The 25,723-nt window shown below is 37.3% G+C and overlaps 1 protein-coding gene across 4 annotated transcripts; it reads left to right on the forward strand.

The window, feature by feature from the left end:
- The first annotated feature begins 8,801 nt into the window (after nt 1-8,801).
- Nucleotides 8,802-19,842, forward strand: LOC133534774 (odorant receptor 67a-like). Of its 4 annotated transcripts, none has more exons than XM_061874047.1 (8): nt 8,802-9,818; nt 10,023-10,275; nt 10,364-10,471; nt 11,082-11,185; nt 11,579-11,681; nt 11,819-11,914; nt 18,609-18,764; nt 19,495-19,842. In XM_061874047.1, the coding sequence occupies exons 1-8, from the start codon at nt 9,784-9,786 to the stop codon at nt 19,546-19,548; spliced, it is 909 nt and encodes a 302-aa protein (XP_061730031.1). In that variant the 5' UTR covers nt 8,802-9,783; the 3' UTR covers nt 19,549-19,842. The 4 variants fall into 4 exon arrangements, with proteins under 4 accessions (XP_061730031.1, XP_061730029.1, XP_061730030.1 ...); XM_061874045.1 differs by lacking the exon at nt 11,082-11,185 and adding an exon at nt 10,549-11,036 and having other exon boundaries at nt 8,803-9,818; nt 19,495-19,840; XM_061874048.1 differs by lacking the exon at nt 11,082-11,185 and adding an exon at nt 10,549-11,036 and having other exon boundaries at nt 9,773-9,849; nt 19,495-19,840.
- The last annotated feature ends 5,881 nt before the right edge of the window (nt 19,843-25,723 follow it).

The raw sequence follows: 25,723 nt of genomic DNA on the forward strand, positions 1-25,723 counted from the left end.
GCATTAAAATAATTATATAAACTACTTTGTATAGTTATAACTGTTAAAAGTATACATACACTTATAGGTATGACTTAACCTCTCCATCGTCGGATATCAAAATAATTACAGAAAACGATTTTCATAGGTGTATTTTTAAATACTATGTTGTACCTGTACCCCATAAAAAAATTTTATTACCGCGCACGTGCACCTAATAAACCTATGTAACTTCCATTTGCGCCACTACTAATTTACAAGTAGGATTTATTATTTAAGCACTGGTGTTAATCTTCATTTCAACCAACTTTATGTTTCTGTCCTAATTCTTTATGGTACTCTAAATCCTCATAGATATGTACTTGGGCAAACTTAGCCGCCTGCTCCTAAAAGACGTTCGTTTATTGGGTTGTTAAAAAAAATGTAGGTAAATAGAAGCTTTTTAGGGTTCCTTAGTCAACTATGAACCCTTTTAGTTTCGCGATGTCCGTCTGTTTATCAGTTCTCGGCTTAGCTCACTGACCGTTAGTGCTAGAAAGCTGCAATTTGGCATGGGTATATAGATCAATCACGCTGATAAAACGGTAGAATAAAAACTTGAAAAAAGTGGGAAGGAATTCTTTTATTTTCGCGTTAACCCTAATGGGGTATCGTTGAATAAGGTCTTTGAAAACGAATAGGGGCCTTCAAAAAAAAATATGCAAAATATCATGAAAGTAGGGACTTCATTTTGCTTGTTATGTACATTTTAGACCGGTTTTTAAGATAATTTTGCTATTTATTCATTCCATTCCGTTACATTGTATATCCGTAACGGTGTTTGTGACTTGGGACACACTCGTTGAAGGGGATGATCCCTGCGGGGGCGTCCTCGCTCGGACAAGGTTACGCAACAAGTTCAAGTTCCTCTGCGCATGACAATCACACCACAAAATATACCTACAACAAAACAATATCAACGATTAAGGATTGGATATGATTAATTGATTATACGTAGGTATTTTTTTATACATTTAATATATTATGTACGAAAACAACACACACACAGTGCATTTCGTAGATTAAGTACCTATTATTATAGCTCCACTAAAAAGGTGCCTTTGGGACTAAAGTATAATTTAAATATTTTATGTACGGTACCCTACGGTAAATATCACACATCGGTCTTTAGAAAGAGAATATGGGAGACAACGAGAGAGAAAGAGACAACGCTCTACGAAGTCGAAATTCCGATGTGTCACATTTATCGCCGGGTACTGTAGTACTTGTACAAATACGAGTAACATTTTTAAATTTTATGAATACGAATAGTACCTATGCTGTTAAGGTACAAACTACCTTGCAGTCATTGACTTATACATACGTGTATCACTTCGTAGACGGGCCTTACGGGCACCAATAATGGTGCCAGCACAGCGGTGTCACGAGCCAAGCGTGCAATGTAACCCAACTATTCGTAGTTGCGACCAATCGCGCCCGTGATGCGAATCATGCGAACTCATCAACCGCGTTGTAGCATTCCACCGAGACACACCAAACGAGAATGTTTGGAGAGTATGAACACTATCTTTACTTTTGAAATCTTTGCTTGCAGTTGTCTCCATACATCGACATGGCATGGCTACCAAATGCAAATGTAATTTTGTCATCTAATGGCTCCTCTACACGATGGATCATCATAGTGGCCCACTAAGCTGGGCCAGCGTGTAGAGAGGGTAGTGGTGTCGGATGGCTTATGGCGCGCGGGATGGCGATGGGATGGCCGCGGTGTCGGTTTTTCGTCCGCACATCAAAGGCAGTGGACCAGCGATGGCTGTCCGCATCTACACGTGGCCCATCCCTCAGTGCGTGCTCGAACGCGGTCGAGTGAGGACGTTAGTGCTGTGTATTATTTTGATTAAAAATGACGAGTATCTGGCCGCATCACGAAAGAATAAAGTTTTTAGAGTTATATCGGGGAGAAAGCGTAACATGTGACCCCAAAAATAAAGACCAAAGCTATAGAAATAAGGTAGCAGGATATTTAAAAAAAAAGTTTTTATAACAAATAGTGCACGAATTAATTAGAGGATTAGGAAAATTACTTATACATTACGCAGACATCTGTAAATACAGTACATTCACAATTTAAATAAATAAATATACCAATAATAAAAGAAATTAATATTAGATACCTACATATCTAAATATACATACATAAATTATATCTAAATATACATAAATAATATATACCTACACAGCGGCACATTAAGGAAGAGACAAGTAATGATTTTTAGTAGGGTTTCAAAGCTTTGAAGAGTTTATTGCACAGATTTAAATTGACTTAGGTGACAACCTGTGTGGCCTAGTGGGTAGTGACCCTGCCTATGAAGCCGATGGTCCCGGGTTCAAATCCTGGTAAGGACATTTATTCGTGTGATGAGCATGGATATTCGTTCCGGAGACATGGATGTCTTCTATGTATTTAAGTATTTATACATATGTATATAATATGTATATCGTTGTCTAAGTACCCACAACACAAGCCTTATTGAGCTTTCTGTGGGACTTAGTCAATTTGTGTAATACTGTCCCATAATAAGTAGTTTATTTATTTATTTATTGCGATGGATAGATAACATCCACCATAATCTTCTACGTCATTTCTTTTTAATTACTTTATTATTGTGCAGATTAAGAAAAGGTTGGTACGTGGCGTATAAATAAATTGCTGCAGCGGCTAATGCTCCCACGTCCATCTTGGAAAACGAATAGATCGCAACTGAATGTCGCCATCGTGTAGTGGCGTGTCAGCCATCGCATGGCCATCTCGCTGGGCCAGCGCTGGGCCATCGTGAAGAGGAGCCATAAGGAGTAATAAATACGACAGTTGTACATACAGCTTTCAGATCCTTACCTTTAGTTGTGCAATAAGACATGTCTTCTCTTCTAAATTCATGTTTTATGTCAACAGGAAGTACCCAATGTGTTATTAAGATTTCAAGTTTTTTGTGTTGCTCCTTCTTATATTTCAAGGTTTCAAGGCACACGCGTTAAACAAATTTTGCCACCGAGTGATGGCTCCTCTACACGATGGCCCAGCGCTGGACCAGTGAGATGGCCATGCGATGGTTATGGCTCCTCTACACGATGGCTCAGCGCTAGCCCTGCGAAACGGCCATGAGATGGTTGAAGCACGCACTATGGAATGGGCCACGTGTAATCAAGAAATTATCTAAACCAGAACTTATCGTTATCGTATCTCATTCTTCGAATCGGGCCGTTAATAGGTAACTACATGCGTTCTTACAAAAACTCAATACCCGCTCAAAAAGGTTCTTTATTGCAGTAAACACTCATATAATGAACGTGGCACTAATAATGAGACGTTTACCACAAATCCTGTAATTAAGTATTTAACATAGTTTTTAAACACAAACAACATTTTTCCATAAACAAGAGTCATAGAGCTGCTTAAGTTTGCCGTTTCATTCATTTCTGCCCGTTTTATGGCGCCATACTGCCCTTGATTGGAGAAAAAAAAACTGTTTTATTTTGCTAATAATGTTGAAACCCATATTTCAATAAACACGTCGAAAATATAAAAGACGAATAGGACATTCAATTTTGAACGCGCTAAGTGGCAGAAACTTACAGGTATCCATGAAATATTAAAAATACCTTTATACCTACCTAATATATTTTAATTTATTTGATTTTACCGTCTAGAGTGGCAAATGTGGCAGTGTCAGTTATACAGTGCACATCTTGAGTTGTTTTTGAATGGCATTTATTTGGTAATAATAAGGCATTTATCTGGTAATAATAGTACAATGTTTTATATTTACAATTGTTTGTCTTATAGAACATGCATAAAAAAATATTTGTTGTATTTTTTTTTATACCACGTCGGTGGCAAACAAGCATACAGCCCGCCTGATGGTAAGCAGTCACCGTAGCCTGTGGACGCCTGCAACTCCAGATGTGTTACATGCGCGTTGCCGACCCTTTAAAAACCTGTACACTCCTTTTTTGAAGAACCCCATACTGTATACCCTCGGGAAAACCTCGGGAGCCCATTCCACAGCCGGAGCTTCCGTGGGAGGAAATTCCTCTTAAACCGCACAGTGCGCGACCATTTAGGCTCTAGGGTATGAGGATGAACACCCTGCCGACGGCGAGAGGTGCGGTGATAGTAAGTGGCCGTTGGCATCATGTCAAACAATTCTTCAGAGCACAGCCCATTGTACAAGCGGTAGAACACACACAAGGAGGCAAAGTCTCTCCTTAGACTTAATGGTTCAATGCCGCTTGTGAGATTGGGATCTTCGACGATTCGTACAGCGCGCCTTTGGACTGAGTCGAAGGGTCCAAGCTGGCATCCAGGTGCTCTTGCCCAAAGGTGAAAGCAGTACTCCATGTGGGGTCTGACTTGCGATTTATATAGTAGCAGTCTTTGCCCCGGAGTAAAGTATCGCCTAGCTTTATTGAGCACACCGAGTTTTTTGGATGCAAGCTTGTCCGAAGCTTGTCCGATGTTTTTCTTATTTTTACGCAACTGTATTAAAAACCTCGTTCGATACACGTGCTTCACATATATATCTCGGTACTCGTGAAGTAATGACATACTTTCGGCACTAGCATCGAAATGTACCTTTTGTGCTGTAATTAATGCTTATAGAGTGGTTGATTGTTTAGTCGAATCAAGTTGCTCAGTCAATAATGTTTGCTGCTGCTTGCTGTATGTACTATTTATTTATTTTTTGCGACAATAAATGACTTTTTTTTTTTTTTCGATATTCGGCGAATACGAATTTTCGTAAAAGCGCTGATTAGTATTTGCAAATACGAATAATAAATATTAGTGTTCGTATTCGTTGCATCACTTATTTTATGTTGAATATATGAAACACATTCGTAAGGGTTCGTAAGGCCCAATTAGTTACCTATTTTGAAATATTTGTATAAATCTACCCCGGGATTGAAACGACCCCCATCCCTCTCAAGGGCATGTTACAAGTTCAAACGTTTCAATGCCAATTTGCGAGTGTGCGCCTACGTACGTTGCGTAACGAGTTTTGGATGTCCAAAGGGATTAAAATATACCGAACTGCACAACTAGTAGGTATATTTCTAAATGTAGGGTATTGAGGGGCATGTCGAAAATGCTAGTAAGTTGAGCTATCAAAATATCTCCAAAACTAAACATGCAACGCGGGAATCCAATATGGCGCACGTGTTAGTAGTATGCTTCGTTTGTTTTTATTCGGACTCAAAAATAAAAAAGTTATCTGTAGTATTTTTCTTCTAAAATTGCAAGAACAGATGTCTCAAACATAAGGTAAGCATTAATAATACCTACTTAGTAAATTTACTTGTCTATTGTGTTTTAATTTTATTATAACCTAACATTTACCAGAAAACGTGGCAGAGGGGGCTAGTTAGTACAATCTGGTGTTTATTTGTTATTTATGGAACAGAGAAGTCGAGGAAAGTTTGTTAGTAGTAATCAATATCCATTATTAATGATTCTGCAGAAATTCATTACTCAAACAACTCTCAAAAATTATGTCATAAAGTCTAGTTTTTTTTACGTATTTTTTCCTTCCTCAACTTACCCCATACCCATGCACAACTAACCTCACTGTTGAGGCAAGTTGAGCATGTCTGACTTTCGTTACTTGAGAAGATTTTGCTGTTTATTTATACCTAAAACAAAAAAAAATTGTCTGATGACATTTACTCCCGAAAAGTTCTATCGACTTCAGTAGATATGGCTCTTCAAAGACCAACTGTTTTGGCATTAAAAAGAGGTGAACTCAACATGCCCTGCTCTACCCTAACTGACCAATTATGAGTTTTAATAAACTAAGAAAGTGCGAAAGTTTTGTGGACTCTGGTGGCGCCTGTCCTTGCATAACAATTTATTGAAACGGTGAAAACGAAGCTAGTAATTTGCTCTGTGAGACGTACCTCACGAACACGCATGGCTCCGCTTTTAAAAAAACCGGTCAAGTGCGAAGTCGTTTAACTCACGCATAGAGGGTCCCGTGGAAACTTCCAATTATTTCAGTTAATAAGCAGAAAAGACTTCTGACCATAAGTATACTAATTTGTGGACAGAGCTAACTAAGTATCGGAAAATTGTGTAATTTGCACCTGAATGTATGTTGTTTTTACAAGGATAATTTTTAGGGTTCCGTACCAAAAAGGTACAAAAGGAACCCTTATGGTGTTACTGTGTCCGTCTGTCCGTCCGTCCATCTTATGTCTTACTTATAAAATAGTCCATTTTGCACCTTTTTGGTAAGAAACCCTAAATACGGAATGGGACGAATTTATCCAACATGCCTATTGTTAACGCTCCATAGCGTAGCCATCGCTCTCTATCACTCTTCCATATTAGTGCGACAGTGACAGTTGCGTTTCGTTCGCTACGAAGCGATAACGATTGGCATGTTGGATACGCGGGCTGCTCAGCTTACGAGGTTTCACGAGAATCCATTGAGAAACCTGTTGAGGAGAACAGCCGGACAGACACAGGAAAGCATTTTAGCCCAAGCTAAAAAAGAGACCTTTTAGAAAATATTTTGACAAAATTTGTTTTTATTGACCATTAGCTTTATTGACCAAAGCTATTATTGTAAAAATTAAGAGCAAAAATCAGATTTCATACAATGTTTTAATTGCTCCTAATTCTTATAATAATTAAACATTCGAAAAAAATCAATCATCATAGCTGTGATTGATATACAATCAATTGTGTCAAAATATTTAAAAATAATGTTAATATCCAGAGAGGAAAATGGGGACTACGTTTGAATGAAAAGCGATTTCGCGCGGGTCCTCCACTTTCATTTTGAGTAGGTTCCTCGTGAACACATCAACATCATACAAGAATGACGAAGCTCGAGGATCAAATGTGTGTGTAAACCCTTTTATCACCGATTAGTAGTATGTTTAATTTTCCGAGGCGGCGGAAGCCCCTGGCCACGTGAGAACGTGACTAGTGAACAGCCAGGGCTGGAACACGTGGGTTTGCGCGTGTTACGCCCAATTGATTTTTTTATTCTTTAAGATATGCTACTTATGTTTTAGATAACAGAAAAATGACCACTTTAAACAGTACCTAAATGATAGATTTGACTTTCTGTGTTAACCCTTAAGTCCAAAGCAGTAACATACTTGTCATCATACTTAAAACAAAAACGCATCTGTTCAATAAGAGTTACGGTTCAAAATCTAATAACTAGAAATAAATGTCAAATGGTTTAAGGTTTAAGAGGCTGTCAACACCCAATGTCCTTGAAATTGATGTTACTTAAACAGTTTTTTAAGAAAGACTATCTGTTTTAGTCAAGTAAGAAAAATATATGTTCATATTAATTATATTTCAAAGACCGTGGTTGTACTCGATACACGATTGAACGAAATCGGCTCGATAGAAAATAATTGCAAAGATTGGTCTTAAAATCACAATTAAACGGTTTTATGTCTTTATTGTTTTGACTTATGGGTCTGCAATTAAAATCACAATTTCAAAACATTTATATCTAAACCGTGGTTGAGTAAAATATTATACTAATAATCCACTTTTTTTAATTTAAATATTTTTCTTATTATTCCCTTGCCCAGGCCCAGTAACATGCGACCGTGCTATCTCATTTACTCCGATACAAATAGACAGTGTGCGCGCTTTAGGTATTGACAGCCTCTTAAGCAAATACATAAAAACCGGACAAGTGCGAGTCCGACTTGCCCACCGGGTTCTGGAAAAACTAACTTTTTATTTTATTATTTCAAATTTATATTTTTCAGATTTTTTTCAATACTTGTAGTGTGAGACGATAGTACTTGCCAAATTTCATAGTTCTAGGTCAACGGGAGCCTAAATTTTGATTCCCTTGAGAGTGTAGAAATATACGTTTTTTGCAGCATAAACAGCCGTATCTTTTTTAGGGTTCCGTACCCAAAGGGTCAAACGGAACCCTATTACTGAGACTCCGCTGTCCGTCGGTCCGTCCGTCTGTCACCAGGCTGTATCTCATGAACTGTGATAGGTAGCCAGTTGAAATTTCTACAGATTATGTATTTCTGTTGCCGCTATAACAACAAATACTAAAAACAGAATAAAATAAATATTTCTTTCCAATCTCGAGGTTCTCATCCAATCACCGAAGTTAAGCAACGTCGGGCGGGATCAGCACTTGGATGGGTGACCGTTTTTATAGATAATGGTACGGAACCCTTCCTGTGCGAGTCCGACTCGCACTTGGCCGATTTTTTTAAGTTAACTTAAAAGTTTGATTTTAGAGATTCAAGGGACTGTAGACCTGAGTATGTCGTTTTTAGGGTTCCGTACCCAGAGGGTAAAAAGGGACCCTATTACTAAGACTCCGCTGTCCATCCGTCTCTCCGTCTGTCACCAGGCTGTATCTCATGAACTGTGATAGGTAGACAGTTAAAATGTTCACAGATGATGTATTTCTGTTGCCGCTATAACAACAAATACTTACTAAAAAGTACGGAACCCTCAGTGGGCAAGTCCGACTTGCACTTGTTCGATTTTTTTTTTACTAAACTTGTTTTGTTTTCTACCACCTACGCGAACTATAGATATTTAATTGTTCATAAGCCTAAAAAGAACGGTCCAGCCGTCCGTCCATTGATATTTTTATCTCGCAATTTATAAAAGTTCGGTTTAGGTTTCGGTTTCGGCAAAATTATATGTTTTTGTCGGACACTACTGAATATATAGTTTTGATTTCAACTTGATACCCCCGCATTGCCGAGATAAAGGGTCTTGACAGACAGACAAACGGACGGACGAACGGACGGACAACAAAGTGATCCTATAAGGGTTCCGTATTTTCCTTTTGAGGAATGGAACCTATAGTATTTGTATTATAATTTATAGAGTAAATTCCCTAAATATTTTTAAAGAATTTTAAAGAAAGAGTAAAACAATTGATATTGGTTACTAATTATTAGGTACCATTTGTTCACATTCATAATCGCATCATGTCATTCTTACCATAACGGAATATACTACAACTATTCCATCATTTTTAATCTAATTTGCAAACGTGCAGAATCGCGTGAGTGAATAATAGGTATGTGCTCAATGTCTCGCACGCGAGCGATCACGTGGAAACACTGCGGGCCTTAGCTGACAGCTTCAGATAGGAATTTGTTATTTTATAATAAAGTTTAGTAATTTTGTGTTTATACACATTACAATATTAACATTATTAGATGCATTGGGATAAAGGGTGTCTGTTTAATGAATTACTTTGGGTGTCACATTTGTATATATTGAGTTGTATTTTAGGTCAAATAGCCCAATATGTAGGTAGTAAATAGTGTATTATGCATTACTTCTGGTACATCGCCATCGGCTATTATTGAAATGTTTTTTTTTTTTAAATTGGTAAGTAGATAAATGATAAATCATTTATGGAATTACTAACTTTTAGTAGCTCCGGCTGTTACTTTTCACAAGACATTATTACGAGTGTAATGAGAGGATTAGCACATTATATTTTAATGACATATTTCTATCAAACGAATAACAAGGCATGTATCTAATAGGCCTGTTTACAAATTGCCCCATAGAAATAACCTTTATCGCTAATAACATGCGACTAACAACAATTTTCTAACGATAGTATAATGTGGATATGATTCCAAAAATATTATATACCAAAGTGTATGTAGTTTCATCGGACGCATCCATATTAACCATAACGTTAGATGCTAAACAAATAATTTTTTCTAGTCATTGCTTTTTAATGACCACGACATTCTACTCTAGCCGTGGAAAACATGGACACGCCTGAAAGGCGAGCACCCCGTGCCTCGTAAGGGAAAAATCTTAACAACCTTATCTATGTATATTCCTTATCAGAAATATGTGATAAGGAATAGACATACGTAGTGCTTTGGTGTATACCGCGATTTTTTACATTATTAATTAATAAACGCAGAATTTAACAATGTACGCGTCTAGTTACGTAAACATACTCACTTCCTAGTTTAATGTACCTATGTATACTTTTTTGCAGACCCCTAGACGCTTTGTCCATCGGTTACATAAAAATATTAAAAGCATTTCTTACGATATCAGCTTCCTGGCCATACCTAACAGTCGGCGGAAAGGTTCACCCCGTGTATAAGTACTATGTCCGTTGCATTATACCCTTCGGACTTACAGCCATCAGCTTAGAAGTATGGTTCCTGATCGACCACTTCAATGTTTTATCTCTCTTTGAAGTCGGTCAGATGTATTTGACATGTTTTTTTGCTGCCTTGTCAATAGTAAGTATAGGTACATTTACAGTTTTATTTTTCATCAAGGTTGTGTTAGCACTGTTTTTGTATCAAATTCTTTTCCTTTGTCTCTAAGGCTCGAATGTTTCTTCCATTTTGCTCTCAATATGGAGAAATAGTAGAACGATTCCTACTTTCTTTTCATCTCATACATTTCAAGCATAAGGGCAGCTATCACCTTAAGGTCAGTATCTTAAATATTGTTCCTACTGCATCACATGATTACGTTTTTTATTGAATTTATTTTCAATTTATTACCAGATCTATGAGAAGTTGGAATGGCTATCCCACCGCGTTGTAATAATAACACTGGTGTTAGGGATGTTCTGTGCCATGGCATACAACATGATGCCCATCATCAACAACATCAGCAGCGGGGCATACAAGGATGACAATAAAACCGTCGAGTTGGCAGTCTACTTCTCTTACCCAGGCTTCGATCCTCAGGACCACTATAAGTTTGCCACAGTCTTCAACTTCTATTCAGTTTTCGAATGCGCGATTTTAATTGCTGGTATAGACATCCTCATGTCGTTGTTCGTTATGCAAATAATCGGCCATATTGAAGTGCTTAAAAATAGTCTGCTGACCTTTCCTGAGCCCAAGAAGCCCACGAATATAATAAACGCAGACTTTGGAAGAATAAATCAGTTTGCAGTTTTAAGAGCACCAATGTTTACCGAGGAAGAAAATCTTATTATCAAGGAAAAGATAAAAGACTGTGTTAAACATCATCTATTTATTGTCAGGTAAAATACCTCATATATTTTGTGATCATAGAGTCTCTTTTTAAGGTTGCGTACCTCAAAAGGGAAAACGGAAACCTTATAGGATCACCCATCCATCTGTCAAAGTCACAGCCTATTTGCTCCGAAACTACTGGATCTACTGGAATTTGGTAGGTACACATATGTAAGTCAATGTCCAAAGTCGTACATGTACATGTAACGTAAATAAATTATTTATGAATATATCGGTCACTTTGCAAAAAAATACCAAAGTCCACTAATGTCTTGAATGCGAAGGCCGAGGGTCGAGCTCTGCGTAGGGCCGAAGGCCCGAAGCGTTCCGGATACCATCTTCTCTTCGGATCCATCTCATCATCGTATCGTTCTTCTGTCACTCACTGAGCGTAAATATGAGCAAAATCGATGAGCGTGCTCGGGACCGCGGATATCATGTTTTTTTTTTATTTTAATTTGGTGTAAGTTTTAAAAAAGAAAAAAGAAATCGCTGAATTCCCTCAAAAATTAAAATTACTTATTTTAAAAGCAGCATTTTTTATGCTTAGTTTTACAGATGACATGTCGGCCCTTTTTGGACCGGTGTTAGCTATTTACCTTCTCTTTCACCAAGTATCGGGATGTATATTGCTTCTTGAGATATCAGCAGGCGTAAGTTATTTCACTTCTTTTTTCAAGTCGCATTTTAAAGCAGACTGTACTTAAACATTCCATTTTTTATTGCTAACTAAGTAGTTATGTTATTCCAAATGTTATTAAGGTATAGGTAAATAATTATTGTGTTCCAGGGCCCAGATGCTTTTACCAAATATGGCCCCCTTACAGTAACAATCTTCGGACAGCTCATTATTATATCAACTATTTTTGAAATAGTTAACACCAAGGTACGTCAACTCCGAAAAATGTTGAGAATTTACGATCGAGACATACACACATGCGTAGTTGGTAATATAAATGACAAATTTATAAATGTGTTGCCATAAAAAGCCGTTTTTTATGAAAACACGTTTTCCCAGTAGGGGGAGTCCGGGAGATATGACCAGGTGGGAGAGTTGAACCACGACAAATATTTCAATTCAAATTTCGCGCCATCGACGCCGTTGACAGCTCATGTCGTACTTTAAAAGAAGGCGCAACTTTTGGCGACGCCATATTGGCCGCTATTAGTCTGGTTTGGAAATGACTGGAGTAAACGTGGTTTCCCTGTCGCGAAGTGAAAAAATTACAATTTTATATTTTTACACTATTTTGAAAATTAAACAGGTGAGTAGTATTATTTTATCTTATTGTACTTGTTGGTTAATGTAGTTTTACTAACAGTGATCATTTGGAATGTTTATTGTAAGAGTATAAAGAAAACATTATCTATATAAAGTAAAGGGGGGTGCGGGAGAGTTGAACCGCATGGTGGTAGGGAGACATGATCAGTGGTTCAATTCTCCCACACTGTGCTTAAATAAGGGTTTCCTTTATTTTTATGCAGGCCAAACGTCAAAGGAGGTAAGAGGAAGGTGTTGCAAGATAGCGACAAGAGAAAAAAATCCAAAAATAAAATAAAAAACAAGTGTTGTGTTCCTACCGGTGAGTAAGGTTGCCAGAGCTCAACGAGGGTACGGAGTGCGGAGTGTTAGGGTCGGCAACGCGCATAAAACACCTCTAGAGTTGCAAGCGTCCATAGGCTACGGTCACTGCTTACTATCAGACGGGCCGTATGCTTGTTTGCCACCGACGTAAGTTGCATAAAAAATGTTCGACTGTGTGGTTCCTGCAAAAGATAAGTATATTCACGAAGTTTGCGATGGGTTAACTGACAAAGATGTGGACAGCTTTATTTGACATGAAGAATTATGTTATGTAAAATGAAAAGGACCTTGCATGTGCCTTTGATAATTTGTTAACTGAATTGATCTCATAGAAATAATTAATAATAATAATAATTTACAGATAATTGATCTCTTGAATTTCATTTAATGTTGCCGATTTTAAATTTTATAAAGTTTATTAAATTTTAACATTTTGTTTTATGGGTAAAAATACTTTGTTACAACTAGGTACTTTCCTTTTTTAATAAATATATTGGATTAAACAGCAGTTTTTTCACTGTTTTTCCTACCTAACATATGTATGGTCATATCTCCCACACCCCCTGGTCAACTCTCCCATAGGTTGGGGAGACTTGAGCCAATACCCCGTTTACGAAAAATATTTTTGCAGAACTTAAATTTTGTACTTTATCAGCACTTTGCTATGCTCTAAAGATACCTATTTAGATATGTCATCTATACACGAAATATCGAGTTGCTAACACTTACGGATAAACCTCTAGTGGCTTCTGAGTAAAAAGAGGTTCAAGTCTCCCGGACCCCCTAACTCATTTTCCGAAACGCTTTGATGAAAACGTGTTTTCACTAGTTAAAACTAGATGTCAAAAATCCTCAGTGAAAACTAGCTTTAACAAGAATTTTTCAGTCAAACTAGTTATCGCAAATGACAATGCAATATTATGATGACATGGAGCTAATCTGCTGATGGAGACAGGAGGTGGCCATGGGAACTCTGTGATATGCCAAGAACTTATTTATACTAGGAAACCCTTAAAGTTTCGCCATGTCCGTCTGGCTGCTGCATTTTGTTATAGATACATAATTCTCTCATAGCCACAAAATGGTAAAATAAAAACTACATTTTTTTACGGTATCTCCCTTACATTTATTTTTATTTTTCAGTAGGGTCTCGTTGAATAGGTCTTTAAAAACTAATACGGAATACGGGTCTCTAACAACATTTTTTTTTAAAGTGAATATTTTCTAAAATAAACGCTCTGTAAGAAAAAATATATATACGTTGCCATAGTTACAACTAAGTAAGGTAGGTACAGTCAGCGTCAAATACTTAGTAGCAGTCAAAGTAGTCTAATAGTTCGGTACACCATACTAAATATATGGTGTACCGAACTATTTGGCTACTTTGGTTGCTACAAACTATTTGACGCTGACTGTACAGTCAGCGTCAAATACTTTGTAGCAGTCAATGTGGCCAAATAGTTCGGTACACCATTCTAAATATATGGTATACCGAACTATGTGGCTACTTTGGTTGCTACAAAGTATTTGACGCTGACTGTACATAGGTAGGGTAGGTGGACTATTGCCTGGTCAATAATGGTGGGTACGCGGGAAACTGGGCGTTTTAGGAGGAATATAAAATATTAATAGGTATTTATCTGGTCTGGTCTGATTGAGTTGGGAATCGAGACCTGAGGATGTGCGGAAGGACTTTTAATACAAAACGGGGGTCAATAATTGCAAAGTTCACCCACATAGATTTTATTCATTCATTAGTCTGATTATGACAAAACTATAACTGAAAGGCTAAACCGCCTGATATGAATCTGTCTGTACCTAGTCAAAATAGGAAAAAACGGCTGCCATCTTGAATTTCTTCATTTTTGCTCTAATCATGATGGAATATGATATCTGAGGATTTGAAAGGCTCCATAATAGGAAACCGAAGTCAAAATAGTAAAAAACGGCCACCATCTTGAATTTTTTTAATTTTTGCTCTAATCATAATGAAAATTAATATCTGTGGATCCGAAAGGTACCTTAATATGGATTCGTAGCCAAATAGTAAAAAAAAGCGGCCAAGTGCGAGTCGGACTCGCCCATTAAGGGTTCCGTACCATTTATGACGTATTAAAAAAACTACTTACTAGATCTCGTTCAAACCAATTTTCGGTGGAAGTTTGCATGGTAATGTATATCATATATTTTTTTTAGATTTTTCATTCTGTTATTTTAGAAGTTACAGGGGGGGGGGGGGGGGGGGGGACACATTTTTTCACTTTGGCAGTGTCTCTCGCGCAAACTATTCAGTTTAGAAAAGAATTATATTAGAAACCTAAATATAATTTTTGAAGACCTATCCATAGATACCCCACACGAATAGGTTTGATGATAAAAATTTTTTTTTTTTTAATTTTATGACGTATTAAAAAAAACTACTTACAAGATCTCGTTCAAACCAATTTTCGGAGGAAGTTTGCATGGCAATGTATATCATATATTTTTTTTAGATTTTTCATTTTGTTATTTTTGAAGTTACAGGGCTCCCCTGATATTGAGGTTATGATATATATGGATATTATTTCTAATATCATTAGAAATTCCTGATATGATATTGAGGTTTCTAATATCATTTTTTAGGGTTCCGTAGCCAAATGGCAAAAAACGGAACCCTTATAGATTCGTCATGTCCGTCTGTCTGTCCGATTATGTCACAGCCACTTTTTTCCGAAACTATAAGAACTGAAACTAGAAACTGTTCAAACTTGGTAAGTAGATGTATTCTATGAACCGCATTAAGATATTTACACAAAAATAGAAAAAAAAAAAAAATGTTGGGGGTTCCCCAAAAAATATTTTTTCATCAAACCCATACGTGTGGGGGTATCTATGGATAGGTCTTTAAAAATGATATTGAGGTTTCTAATATATTTTTTTTTCTAAACTGAATAGTTTGCGCGAGAGACACTTCCAAATTGGTAAAATGTGTGTGTCCCCCCCCGCCGTAACATCTAAAATAACAGAATGAAAAATCTAAAAAAAATATATGATATACATTGCTATGCAAACTTCCACCGAAAATTGGTTTGAACGAGATCTAGTAAGGAGTTTTTTTTAATACGTCATAAAATTAAAAAAAAATTTTTTTTCATCAAACCCATACGTGTGGGATATCTATGGATAGGTCTTCAAAAATGATATTTAGGTTTCTAATATCATTTTTTTCTAAACTGAATAGTTTGCGCGAGAGACACTTCCAAAGTGAAAAAATGTGTGTCCCCCCCCCCTGTAACTTATAAAATAACAGAATGAAAAATCTAAAAAAAATATATGATATACATTACCATGCAAACTTCCACCGAAAATTGGTTTGAACGAGATCTAGTAAGTAGTTTTTTTTAATATGTCATAAAATAAAAAATAAAAAATTTTTTTCATCTAACCCATACGTGTGGGGTATATGGATAGGTCTTCAAAAATGATATTTAGGTTCCTAATATCATTTTTTTCTAAACTAAATAGTTTGCGCGAGAGCCACTTCCAAAATGAAAAAATGTGTCCCCCTCCCCTGTAACTTCTAAAATAACAGAATGTAAAAAAAAAATTGATATACATTACCATGCAAACTTTCACCGAAAATTGGTTTGAACGAGATCTAGTAAGTAGTTTTTTTTTTACGTCATAAATGGTACGGAACCCTTCATGGGCGAGTCCGACTCGCACTTGGTCGCTTTTTATCCCTATCATAATGGAAATGACACGGGTATATTATGAGGATCTGAAAGGCCCTTTTTTGAACATAAAATAAATAGTCGAAAATATAAAAAAAATGGCACCATATTTTATAGGGAGCGTGCATAAACTGTAGGAGGCAGCACAGGAGCCGTCAGATTTTTGGCGCGAGACGTAAATGTGATGTTTTTTGTTCCGATGTAGCCCAGAAGATGGCAGAACCTACTATGCACAAGAAAACACGTGACGTGTAAATGTGCATGTTTATGGTTCCGATTCAGGCCACAAGATGGCAGACCCTCCAACGCGCACGGTCCCTATAATCAATCGCGCCGAAAATTTAATAGATATCTATGAAACTACTTTTTAACCGACTTCAAGATTTCAAAAGAGGAGGTTATCAATTCGGTTGTATGTTTTGTTTTTTTTAATGTTTGTTACTCCATACCTCCGTGATTTCTGAACCGATATTGAAAATTATTTTTTTGTTTGAATTTATATATATACAGATTGGTCCCGTTTTTGTCAAACCTCAGTTCTGTAGATGGGATCCATGAGGAATCGAGGGAAATCTTCAAATGTGAAAGGCATACATATAGTGAGTTTTGTATTTTCTGTAACAAATCAAGCATTTACATTTAAAAAAGTGACATTTGATGAAGTGGAACTGCTGATGATGATCAGAATGGAACTCTCCAACGACGCATAGTACACGTTTCGCGATTTCTCCTCTTCGCTGTGTTTGTTAAGTAAATTAAATTTTCAAAATAATTTTTTGTCAAGTTCGAGTTCTGACGATGGAGTCCATGAGTAATCGAGGGAACTCTTCAAATATAAAAGGCATACATATAGTGATTTTTGTATTTTCTTTAATAAATCAAGCATTTCCATTTAAAATAAAAACCGGCCAAGAGCATGTCGGGCCACGCTCAGTGTAGGGTTCCGTAGTTACTCTTCCGTCACAATAAGCTAAACTGGAGCTTAAAGTATAGTAAATTGTTAACCAAGGGATGAAACGGTACCTTTCACGCGAGTTAAACAAATAGGCAAATTTGCATAATCAGTACCTAATTAAAGTAAGTCTTTTTATTATGGGAGAAACTTTTTGCGATAACTCAAAAACGGCTAAACTGATCATGTCCGCTATAGTTTTCATTTGATGTCTTTCTTAAGCTCTACTTCCACTATTTTTTTCATATTTTTTGGACCTATGGTTCACAAAAAACAATGTTGGAGGGTAGAATAAGTTTTCTGCCAACAAACTGCTATGCAGTTTGGCAGATAAGTGATCATAGCCGATGTAACTTCTCTTTTATAAATAAATTTTTAAAAAAAAGAAGAAAAAAGTTCGGAGCGATTATCTCCGAATATATTCACTTTATCAAAAAATGTTTGTTAGTTATTAGTTTTGAAAGACCTTTCCAACGATACCCCACACTGTAGGGTTGAAGCAAAAAAAAATTCACCCCCACTTTACGTGTAGGGGAGATACCCTCAAAAAAATTAAATTTTTATATTTTATTGTACGACTTTGTCGGCTTTATTGATTTATATATCCATGCCGAATTTCAGCTTTCTAGCACTAACGACCACGGAGCAAAGCCTCGGACAGACAGACAGACAGACAGACAGACAGACGGACATGGCGAAACTATAAGGGTTCCTAGTTGACTACGGAATCCTAAAAATTGATGAAGTGGAACTGCTGATGATGAACAGAACGGAACTCTTCAATGATGCATAGTTCACGTTTGGCAATTTGTTCTCTTTGCCAAGCAGTTAGGTTTTCAAGGCACATTTTTATATTTCTATCTTATTTAGTTTTTTTAATAATTATCTGGTGCTTTATTTACCTTAAATACAGTCGAATACCCTATTGCGGGTATCTTACCAGTCAACCATAGGGCAAATCTGAAATGTCTTGACACATTTGGGTGCAGTGACAAAAAAAACATGTTACTTCCTTTTCTACATAATTAGGCGTAGGACGCTGTCTTTTTAATTTCATTGTATGAAATCTAAAATCAACAATAATCGTTCTTTCACCGGTCTCCCTCATTGAAGTCGGTTTTTTTTCTTAAAAATTATATATAGATTTTATCGAACCGCGAGTTCGCAGTTCGAGGCGAACTACTAGTATAGTTAAAAACCATTTCTCAATAAAAACGGGTTTTCACGGTAACATATTATGTAATACTTTACTCGTATTTTTATATATCTATATAAGTATAAATTTACGTTCAAATCTCATTAGAAATTAAACTGTTGCATGCGCTTTAAGAGCGAGCTCCTTGCGACAACAGCATATTCAATGCCGTGGGAGTGCATGAACGTGTCCAACCGGCGCTCCGTGTGCATACTGCTGCGCCGCCTGCAGCGGCCCATCGCCGTCCGCGCGCTCGGCGTCACCGCCGTCAATGTGCAGACTATGAGCACGGTACGTTGCTGTCCGAGTACCGACACAGCACGCTGAGTGAGTGTGTCCAGCCAGCACTCCGTGTGCATACTGCTGCGCCGCCTGCAGCGGCCCATCGCCATCCGCGCGCTCGGCGTTACCGCCGTCAACGTCCAAACTATGAGCACGGTACGTTGCTGTCCGAGTACGGACACTGCGCGCCGAGTGAGTGTGTCCAGCCAGCACTCCGTGTGCATACTGCTGCGCCGCCTGCAGCGGCCCATGGCCAGCTGCACGCTCGGCGTCACCACCGTCAACGTGCAGACTATGAGCACGGTACGTTGTTATCCGAGTAGTGATACAGCGTGCCGAGTGAGCGTGTACAGCCAACGCTCCGTGTGCATACTGCTGCGTCGCCTGCAGCGACCCATCGCCGTCCGCGGACTCGGCATCATCGCCGTCAACGTGCCAACTAAATATGACTACGGTACGGTGTTGACGTTTATGTCAAAATAAACACGATTGAAATCAAAGAATGACATCCTCGTCGCCGATCTTCGTAGACTCGTTTTAAAGGCCTAACCACATCGTAACTTGCTGCAACGTATACGCAGTGATGTGATAAAATATCTTATGCATTAAGTACTCTTTTAATTCTCAATCGTATACTTACCTACATTGGTGCGTGAACGGTGTGTTAACTTAACTCGAGCCTTTCGGTGGCCGGCCTACATAGTTCACAAATTAAAATATCTGCTTTATCATTTTTCAGATTTTAAAGACGTCCTTCAGTTATTTCACCTTCCTCAGGACCCTGAATGACTAAATTTCAACGATCCTGAACCATGAACACCCGAAATTCAGAGCTACTTCTACTTGCACGTCTCTTGCACAGTATCGACATGTTTCTAATCTTATTTAGGTACTTATCCCAGCCTAGAACACTATACTATAAATAATACATTTATAGTGTTTATAATATCTATAATGGCACAGAATATTTACATACCGAATACATAAGATACTAACAGAAGTCTGTAAGAGTAGTGTTTGAATATACTAATTATTAATTAATGTCAACTAACCAATCAGTAAAGGGTCTAGCAGGCTAAGCGAACAAGAAGTGCCCCCAACGACGGATTTTGTCGATATTTCTGGTAGTGTACTGTTAGGTCCTAAGGACCCTCCATGCTTAACATCAGACCTCGATTCTCTTTTGTTTGCGAGTTATTCAGGATAACGTAAAATAATTAGGGTATCATTGAAAGTGTCATATTTTATAAACGATTCAAGTTACGTGAACCAAACAAAATTATATTTGATAACAATAAAAAAAACTACAAAATGCATATTTTTTACCAGCATCCTGTCCTTAAACTTCATTGCAAAAAATAAAAATATTTTTTTCCTTCCAATTTTTTTTTAACTTTTCGCGGAGGTACACCTCCAAAAAAAATATGCATGAGTAGCCACTAATTCCCACTACATACACATATAAAAATATTTGCACAAATGTTCGTGCTTCATGTCAAAAAAAAAACGATTCTCCAATAAGTAGTCCCTGGCATTATATGTACAGATAGATGTACCGGTATCAGCGTAATTCGTCCCATTCGTTTTTCGTTCATTTCTTATGTCCGTCTCATTCTGTGTTCGTCACTCATTCTTTATTCGTCTCGATCGCTATACGTCCCTATCGTCTTAAGTCCAATTATGTAACCTGTCTCTTTCTTAATAAGTCTTTTTCGTTTTTCGTCACGGTCTTCCTATGACGCATTCTTAATTGTTCCCTTTCGATTTTGGTCTCATTCACTTATTCGTCTCATTTTTTTCATGCATTCGTTATTGGTCACATTCGTGATTAGTCTCATTCATTTTCAGTCTAATTCTAAGATCGTTACATTCGTTTTGCGTCTCGGTCGCTATGAATGCAGTTATTTTTTCAAATGAAATAATGTTTATCTTGAGAAAAATTAGCTATCTTAAGTATCTAAGTCCCAGACCCTTCAGGGCCCTCATTTTTTTTCCGTTCTGTATATGTCCCCTAAACTTCAATTTGTTTATCAATTCCGATCCGGAGGAGATATGAATAGCAACTAAGACCTACGTAGTACCGGACGATTAGCGAACGTGCCCAAAAAAGAACGGAACGAGTTACCACTAAAGACAAAAAAAGAGTGAGACGAATAACGAAAGTGACTAAAGATAAAGTGCGAATGATACCAAAAACGAGAGACACAAACAAAGACATAGTCCTAGGAAGACCGTGACGAAAAACGAAAAAGACTTATTAAGAAAGAGACAGGTTACATAATTGGACTTAAGACGATAGGGACGTATAGCGATCGAGACGAATAAAGAATGAGTGACGAACACAGAATGAGACGGACATAAGAAATGAACGAAAAACGAATGGGACGAATTACGCTGATACCGGTACTTCTATCTGTACATATAATGCCAGTGACTACTTATTGGAGAATCGTTTTTTTTTTGACATGAAGCACGAACATTTGTGCAAATATTTTTATATGTAGTGTAGTAGTGGGAATTAGTGGCTACTCATGCATATTTTTTTTGGAGGTGTACCTCCGCGAAAAGTAAAAAAAAAATTGGAAGGAAAAAAATATTTTTATTTTTTGCAATGAAGTTTAAGGACAGGATGCTGGTAAACAATTATGCATTTTGTAGTTTTTTTTATTGTTATCAAATATAATTTTGTTTGGTTCACGTAACTTGAATCGTTTATAAAATATGACACTTTCAATGATACCCTAATTATTTTACGTTATCCTGAATAACTCACAAACAAAAGAGAATCGAGGCCTGATGTTAAGCATGGAGGGTCCTTAGGACCTCACAGTACACTACCAGAAATATCGACAAAATCCGTCGTTGGGGGCACTTCTTGTTCGCTTAGCCTGCTAGACCCTTTATTACCTACGTACCAGCTTTTCAACAAAACCTTTTGCCTGCAATCCTTAATAAGGTACCCTTACCTTACCTTAATTCCTCGAGTAACATTACACCGATTTCCGTTTCGCACAAAACAATTCGCAAACGGGTCCTTTGAGAGAGGAACGTTTGTCAGGAATTCATTATGCGGAGTAGTTGTTTTCAAGAATAGTCAGTAGAATGATCCTTTGACAATCGTCACAATTACCCGAGAAACCATTAGTCGAACGAAACACGGTAGAAGAGTGATACGAGGGTTGCTACTTATATATGACGACCGGTTTGGCCTAGTGGGTAGTGACCCTGCCTACGAAGCTGATGGTCCCGGGTTCAAATCCTGGTAAGGGCATTTATTCGTGTGATGAGCATGAATATTTGTTCCTGAGTCATGGGTGTTTTCTATGTATTTAAGTATTTATAAATATCACATATATCGTTGTCTAAGTACCCTCAACACAAGCCTTATTGAGCTTACTGTGGGACTTAGTCAATTTGTGTAATAATGTCCTATAATATTTATTATTTATTTATATCCGGAAACAAAAAAACAAACAAACGTAGGTACACGGCTGAAAATGGTTTTATTGTTTTTCAAAGTATTCCCCTTTATGATCTATGCACTTTTGCATTCGTGTGAACCAATTTTTGAAGCACTTCTGCCACTCCGCCTGATGTACCTCCATAACGTGTTGTTTGAATGCGTCGACAGCATCTTCAGCGGTCGAAAATCGTTGAGCGCGTAATTTATTTTTTATACTGGGAAATAAATAAAAATCATTGGGTGCCAAGTCAGGGCTGTACGGCGGATGACCCGTTAATTCCACATTTTGACCTTCCAAAAATAGAGTTGTTTCGCGTGACGTATGACGCTGGCATTGTCATGATGAAGAATGATTCTTCGTCGCTGGTTAGTTTTACGAATTTGTTGAAATACTTCCGATAAGCAAATGGTCGTGTACCAATCTGAATTAACCGTTTTACGGTTTTCTAGTGGCACTGTAGCTACATGGCCATTAATACCGAAGAAGCAGGCCACCATTTGTTTCAATGTACTTTTTGCACGAGTAACTTTCGTAGAGTTCGGCTCATTTTGAAACACCCATACCGTTGATTGTTGCTTCGTTTCGGGATCGTATGCATAGATCCAGGATTCGTCACCTGTATAGATGTTATAAACGGCCTTTGAGTCACCACGGTTATATTTTTTTAACATTTTATTGCACCATTTGACGCGAGCATCTTTTTGCTCCTTAGTTAAGTTGTGCGGTATCCAACGCGAACAATTTTTTTTACAGCTAAATGATCATGTAATATGCTATTAATGTTAGTCATAGAAATACCCAGAGTCGCCTCTATCTGGCGGTACGTAACATGTCGGTCGTCCATTATAAGTTTTCGCACAGCCTCAATATTTTGTGGTATAACGACCGATTTCGGGCGACCTGCCTTAACTTCGTCCGTAAGCATACTACGTCCAAGATTGAACTCACTAAACCAGTGATACACAGTAGTTTTAGATGGAGCTTCATCACCAAAATCTATGCACTGTTAGTGCGTTAAACCACGCCGAAAATCATAATAAATCATAGCACGAATATTTTCACGAGTGAGTTCCATTCTTGCAGCGAGATGACATTTAAAACCCGTCAAAAACAAAACACTAGCGTTAATAAAAAAGAAATAATATACCGGCCAGTACTTAAAAAAGTTCAAATTTTACCATGGAGGTCAAATATACTATTTAAGAAGATTGTAATCCCGGTTTCCGGATATATAAATAGCAGCCCTCGTAATAATAGTGAGTGTAATTTGTAATGAAATGGCTGACGCAGCGAATGCTGAGCCCGTTCCTTTTGGCGCGCATGCCAATTTTTTTTAGTTAATCATTGTATTTTGTGACCTATCTGCTTTTTTTTATTGTGTGACAATAAATGGTTTCTTATTCTTATAATTTAGTATTGATTAGAAATTCTCGCATGTTGATATCAGTTGAACACAGAGTTCTAATTATTTATTTTAGAATAAATATTTTTATTAAAACGGGCTATAAATTGAGTTTTCAGCGTATGGAGTCTTGGAAAACTTAAACGTTTAGAAACTTTTGCACAATTTCTAAAAATATTACCAGTTTTTAATTAACAGCCGTTGGAGTTTTTTTAGGTACCTATCAGTGTGTATAAAAAGTTTCAATAAAGTGAAACAATAAACCTAGAATATATTATGCTGAAGCGATCGACATCAAATTCAAAGTGATTTGTTAAGATTTAGTTAGTGGAAACCATTTTCTTCCGAAATGGAAATTCATGGAAAATTACCGTTACTTCGTTAGATTCAAAAGGCTATTTTTCCCGCTTAATAACTCGACTATCATATATCCGCTGCACGCGTCACTTGAGCCACACGCGGAAGCGCGGCTCATCCATCCCCCCAAAGGCCTCGAGCACGTTACAGGTTCAAGAGCAGCAGAAATCCCGCACGTGTGCGTGTAGGTCGCGTAATACTTCCTTTTTAGGGTTCCGTAGTCAACTAGGAACCCTTATAGTTTCGCCATGTCCGTCCGTCTGTCTGTCTGTCTGTCCGAGGCTTTGCTCCGTGGTCGTTAGTGCTAGAAAGCTGAACTTTGGCATGGATATATAAATCAATAAAGCCGACAAAGTGGTACAATAAACTCTAAAAATTTAATTTTTTTAGGGTACCTCCCCTACACGTAAAGTGGGGGTGAAATTTTTTTTTCGCTTCAACCCTAGAATGTGGGGTATCGTTGGAAAGGTCTTTCAAAGCTAATAGGGGTTTTCAAGAAACATTTTTTGATAAAGTGAATATATTCGGAGATAATCGCTCCGAAAAAAAAAAATGTGCCCCCCCCCCCCCCCTCTAACTTATGTTAACGAAAAAAATTGTGAAAGTAGAGCTTAAATGAAAAGAAAGACATTAAATGAAAACTATATCGGACATGATCAGTTTAGCTGTTTTTGAGTTATCGCAAAATAGACCAATAGTGGGACCGGATTTTTGCCCTATAAGTTTCGATAATTCTAAAGAGTGAAAAGTGATGTTTATCTGGTATGGGACATATTTTTAAGCATATTTGTAATATATGAAGAAAATTTAGAACGAGCGTTAGATATAAATAAGGTATTTATGTATTTTTATTGATGAATTTTGAATATTGAATTAAAGTACAAAATTTAAGCATCGTCTTTTATAATATGTATGAGGCTTTATGCTATCAAATTTTTAGAAAAAAAATCAACGTGCTACTTTGTCAAACTCAAATTAGCTTATTATTTTGTCAATATTGAATTAAAGTTTGAAAAATCCACAATATCATATCTAAATTATTAAGTTAATAGGCAAGGCAAAAAATTAGAAGAATAGGATATGTGCTTTACAATTAATATGCGTTTTTTGTCCTGTAAGATCTAATATTGAATTAAAGTCCGTAGAGATAAGTCTATTACTATAAAATAATATATGCAGCCATTTTATGGAAAGTAAGAAATATCTGTGTGTAGCTTGCATTGTAATAGTAAAATCAACTTAAAAAGGCGCGAAATTTATAACCACGCCGCGCTGGTCCGTCAACATGTCGGCTCGGCGCGCGGGAGCCTATCGTAGCCGACCTAGTGAGCGATAGATACCTCGCCCCGCCCGCGCCCCCCGCTCAGCTTCGCAAGCGCTGTTTGTCTTTTCTTTCAAATCATTCATTTGTATGTTTATCGTGCACATAAATTAGATGCGGACATTACATGAATTTAATTATAGAATAAAAGTTATTATGACTTCAACATGAGTGAAAAATGTTTGATATGTGTACTGTACTGACTTAGAAACAGAGAAAAAACGAGGAATTGAGCAGCTAATAAAACTGCGAGCAAATAATCTTTCTTGGTGATGGGAAAGTTAAATATTTCTACGGGAAGGAGGAACTACGTTTCCATAAAAAGTGTAGATTATACATTGAGTCGAAGGCTATACCGGCGTACAAAAGACTAATGGAGGTGGCATCAGAGGGCTTACCGCGAACCACGTTCGACGTGTTGCCT

This window comes from Cydia pomonella, chromosome 2 (genome assembly GCF_033807575.1).
Source record: "Cydia pomonella isolate Wapato2018A chromosome 2, ilCydPomo1, whole genome shotgun sequence".
Lineage (NCBI taxonomy): Eukaryota > Metazoa > Arthropoda > Insecta > Lepidoptera > Tortricidae > Cydia > Cydia pomonella.

Coding starts and splice junctions, on each gene's coding strand:
- LOC133534774 (XM_061874045.1), top strand. CDS start 9,784: ATGGACACGCCTGAAAGGCGAGCACCCCGTGCCTC. Junction 10,276..10,363: donor TTTTTGCTGCCTTGTCAATA/GTAAGTATAGGT, acceptor TTTGTCTCTAAG/GCTCGAATGTTTCTTCCATT. Junction 11,915..18,608: donor TTGAAATAGTTAACACCAAG/GTACGTCAACTC, acceptor ATGCGCTTTAAG/AGCGAGCTCCTTGCGACAAC.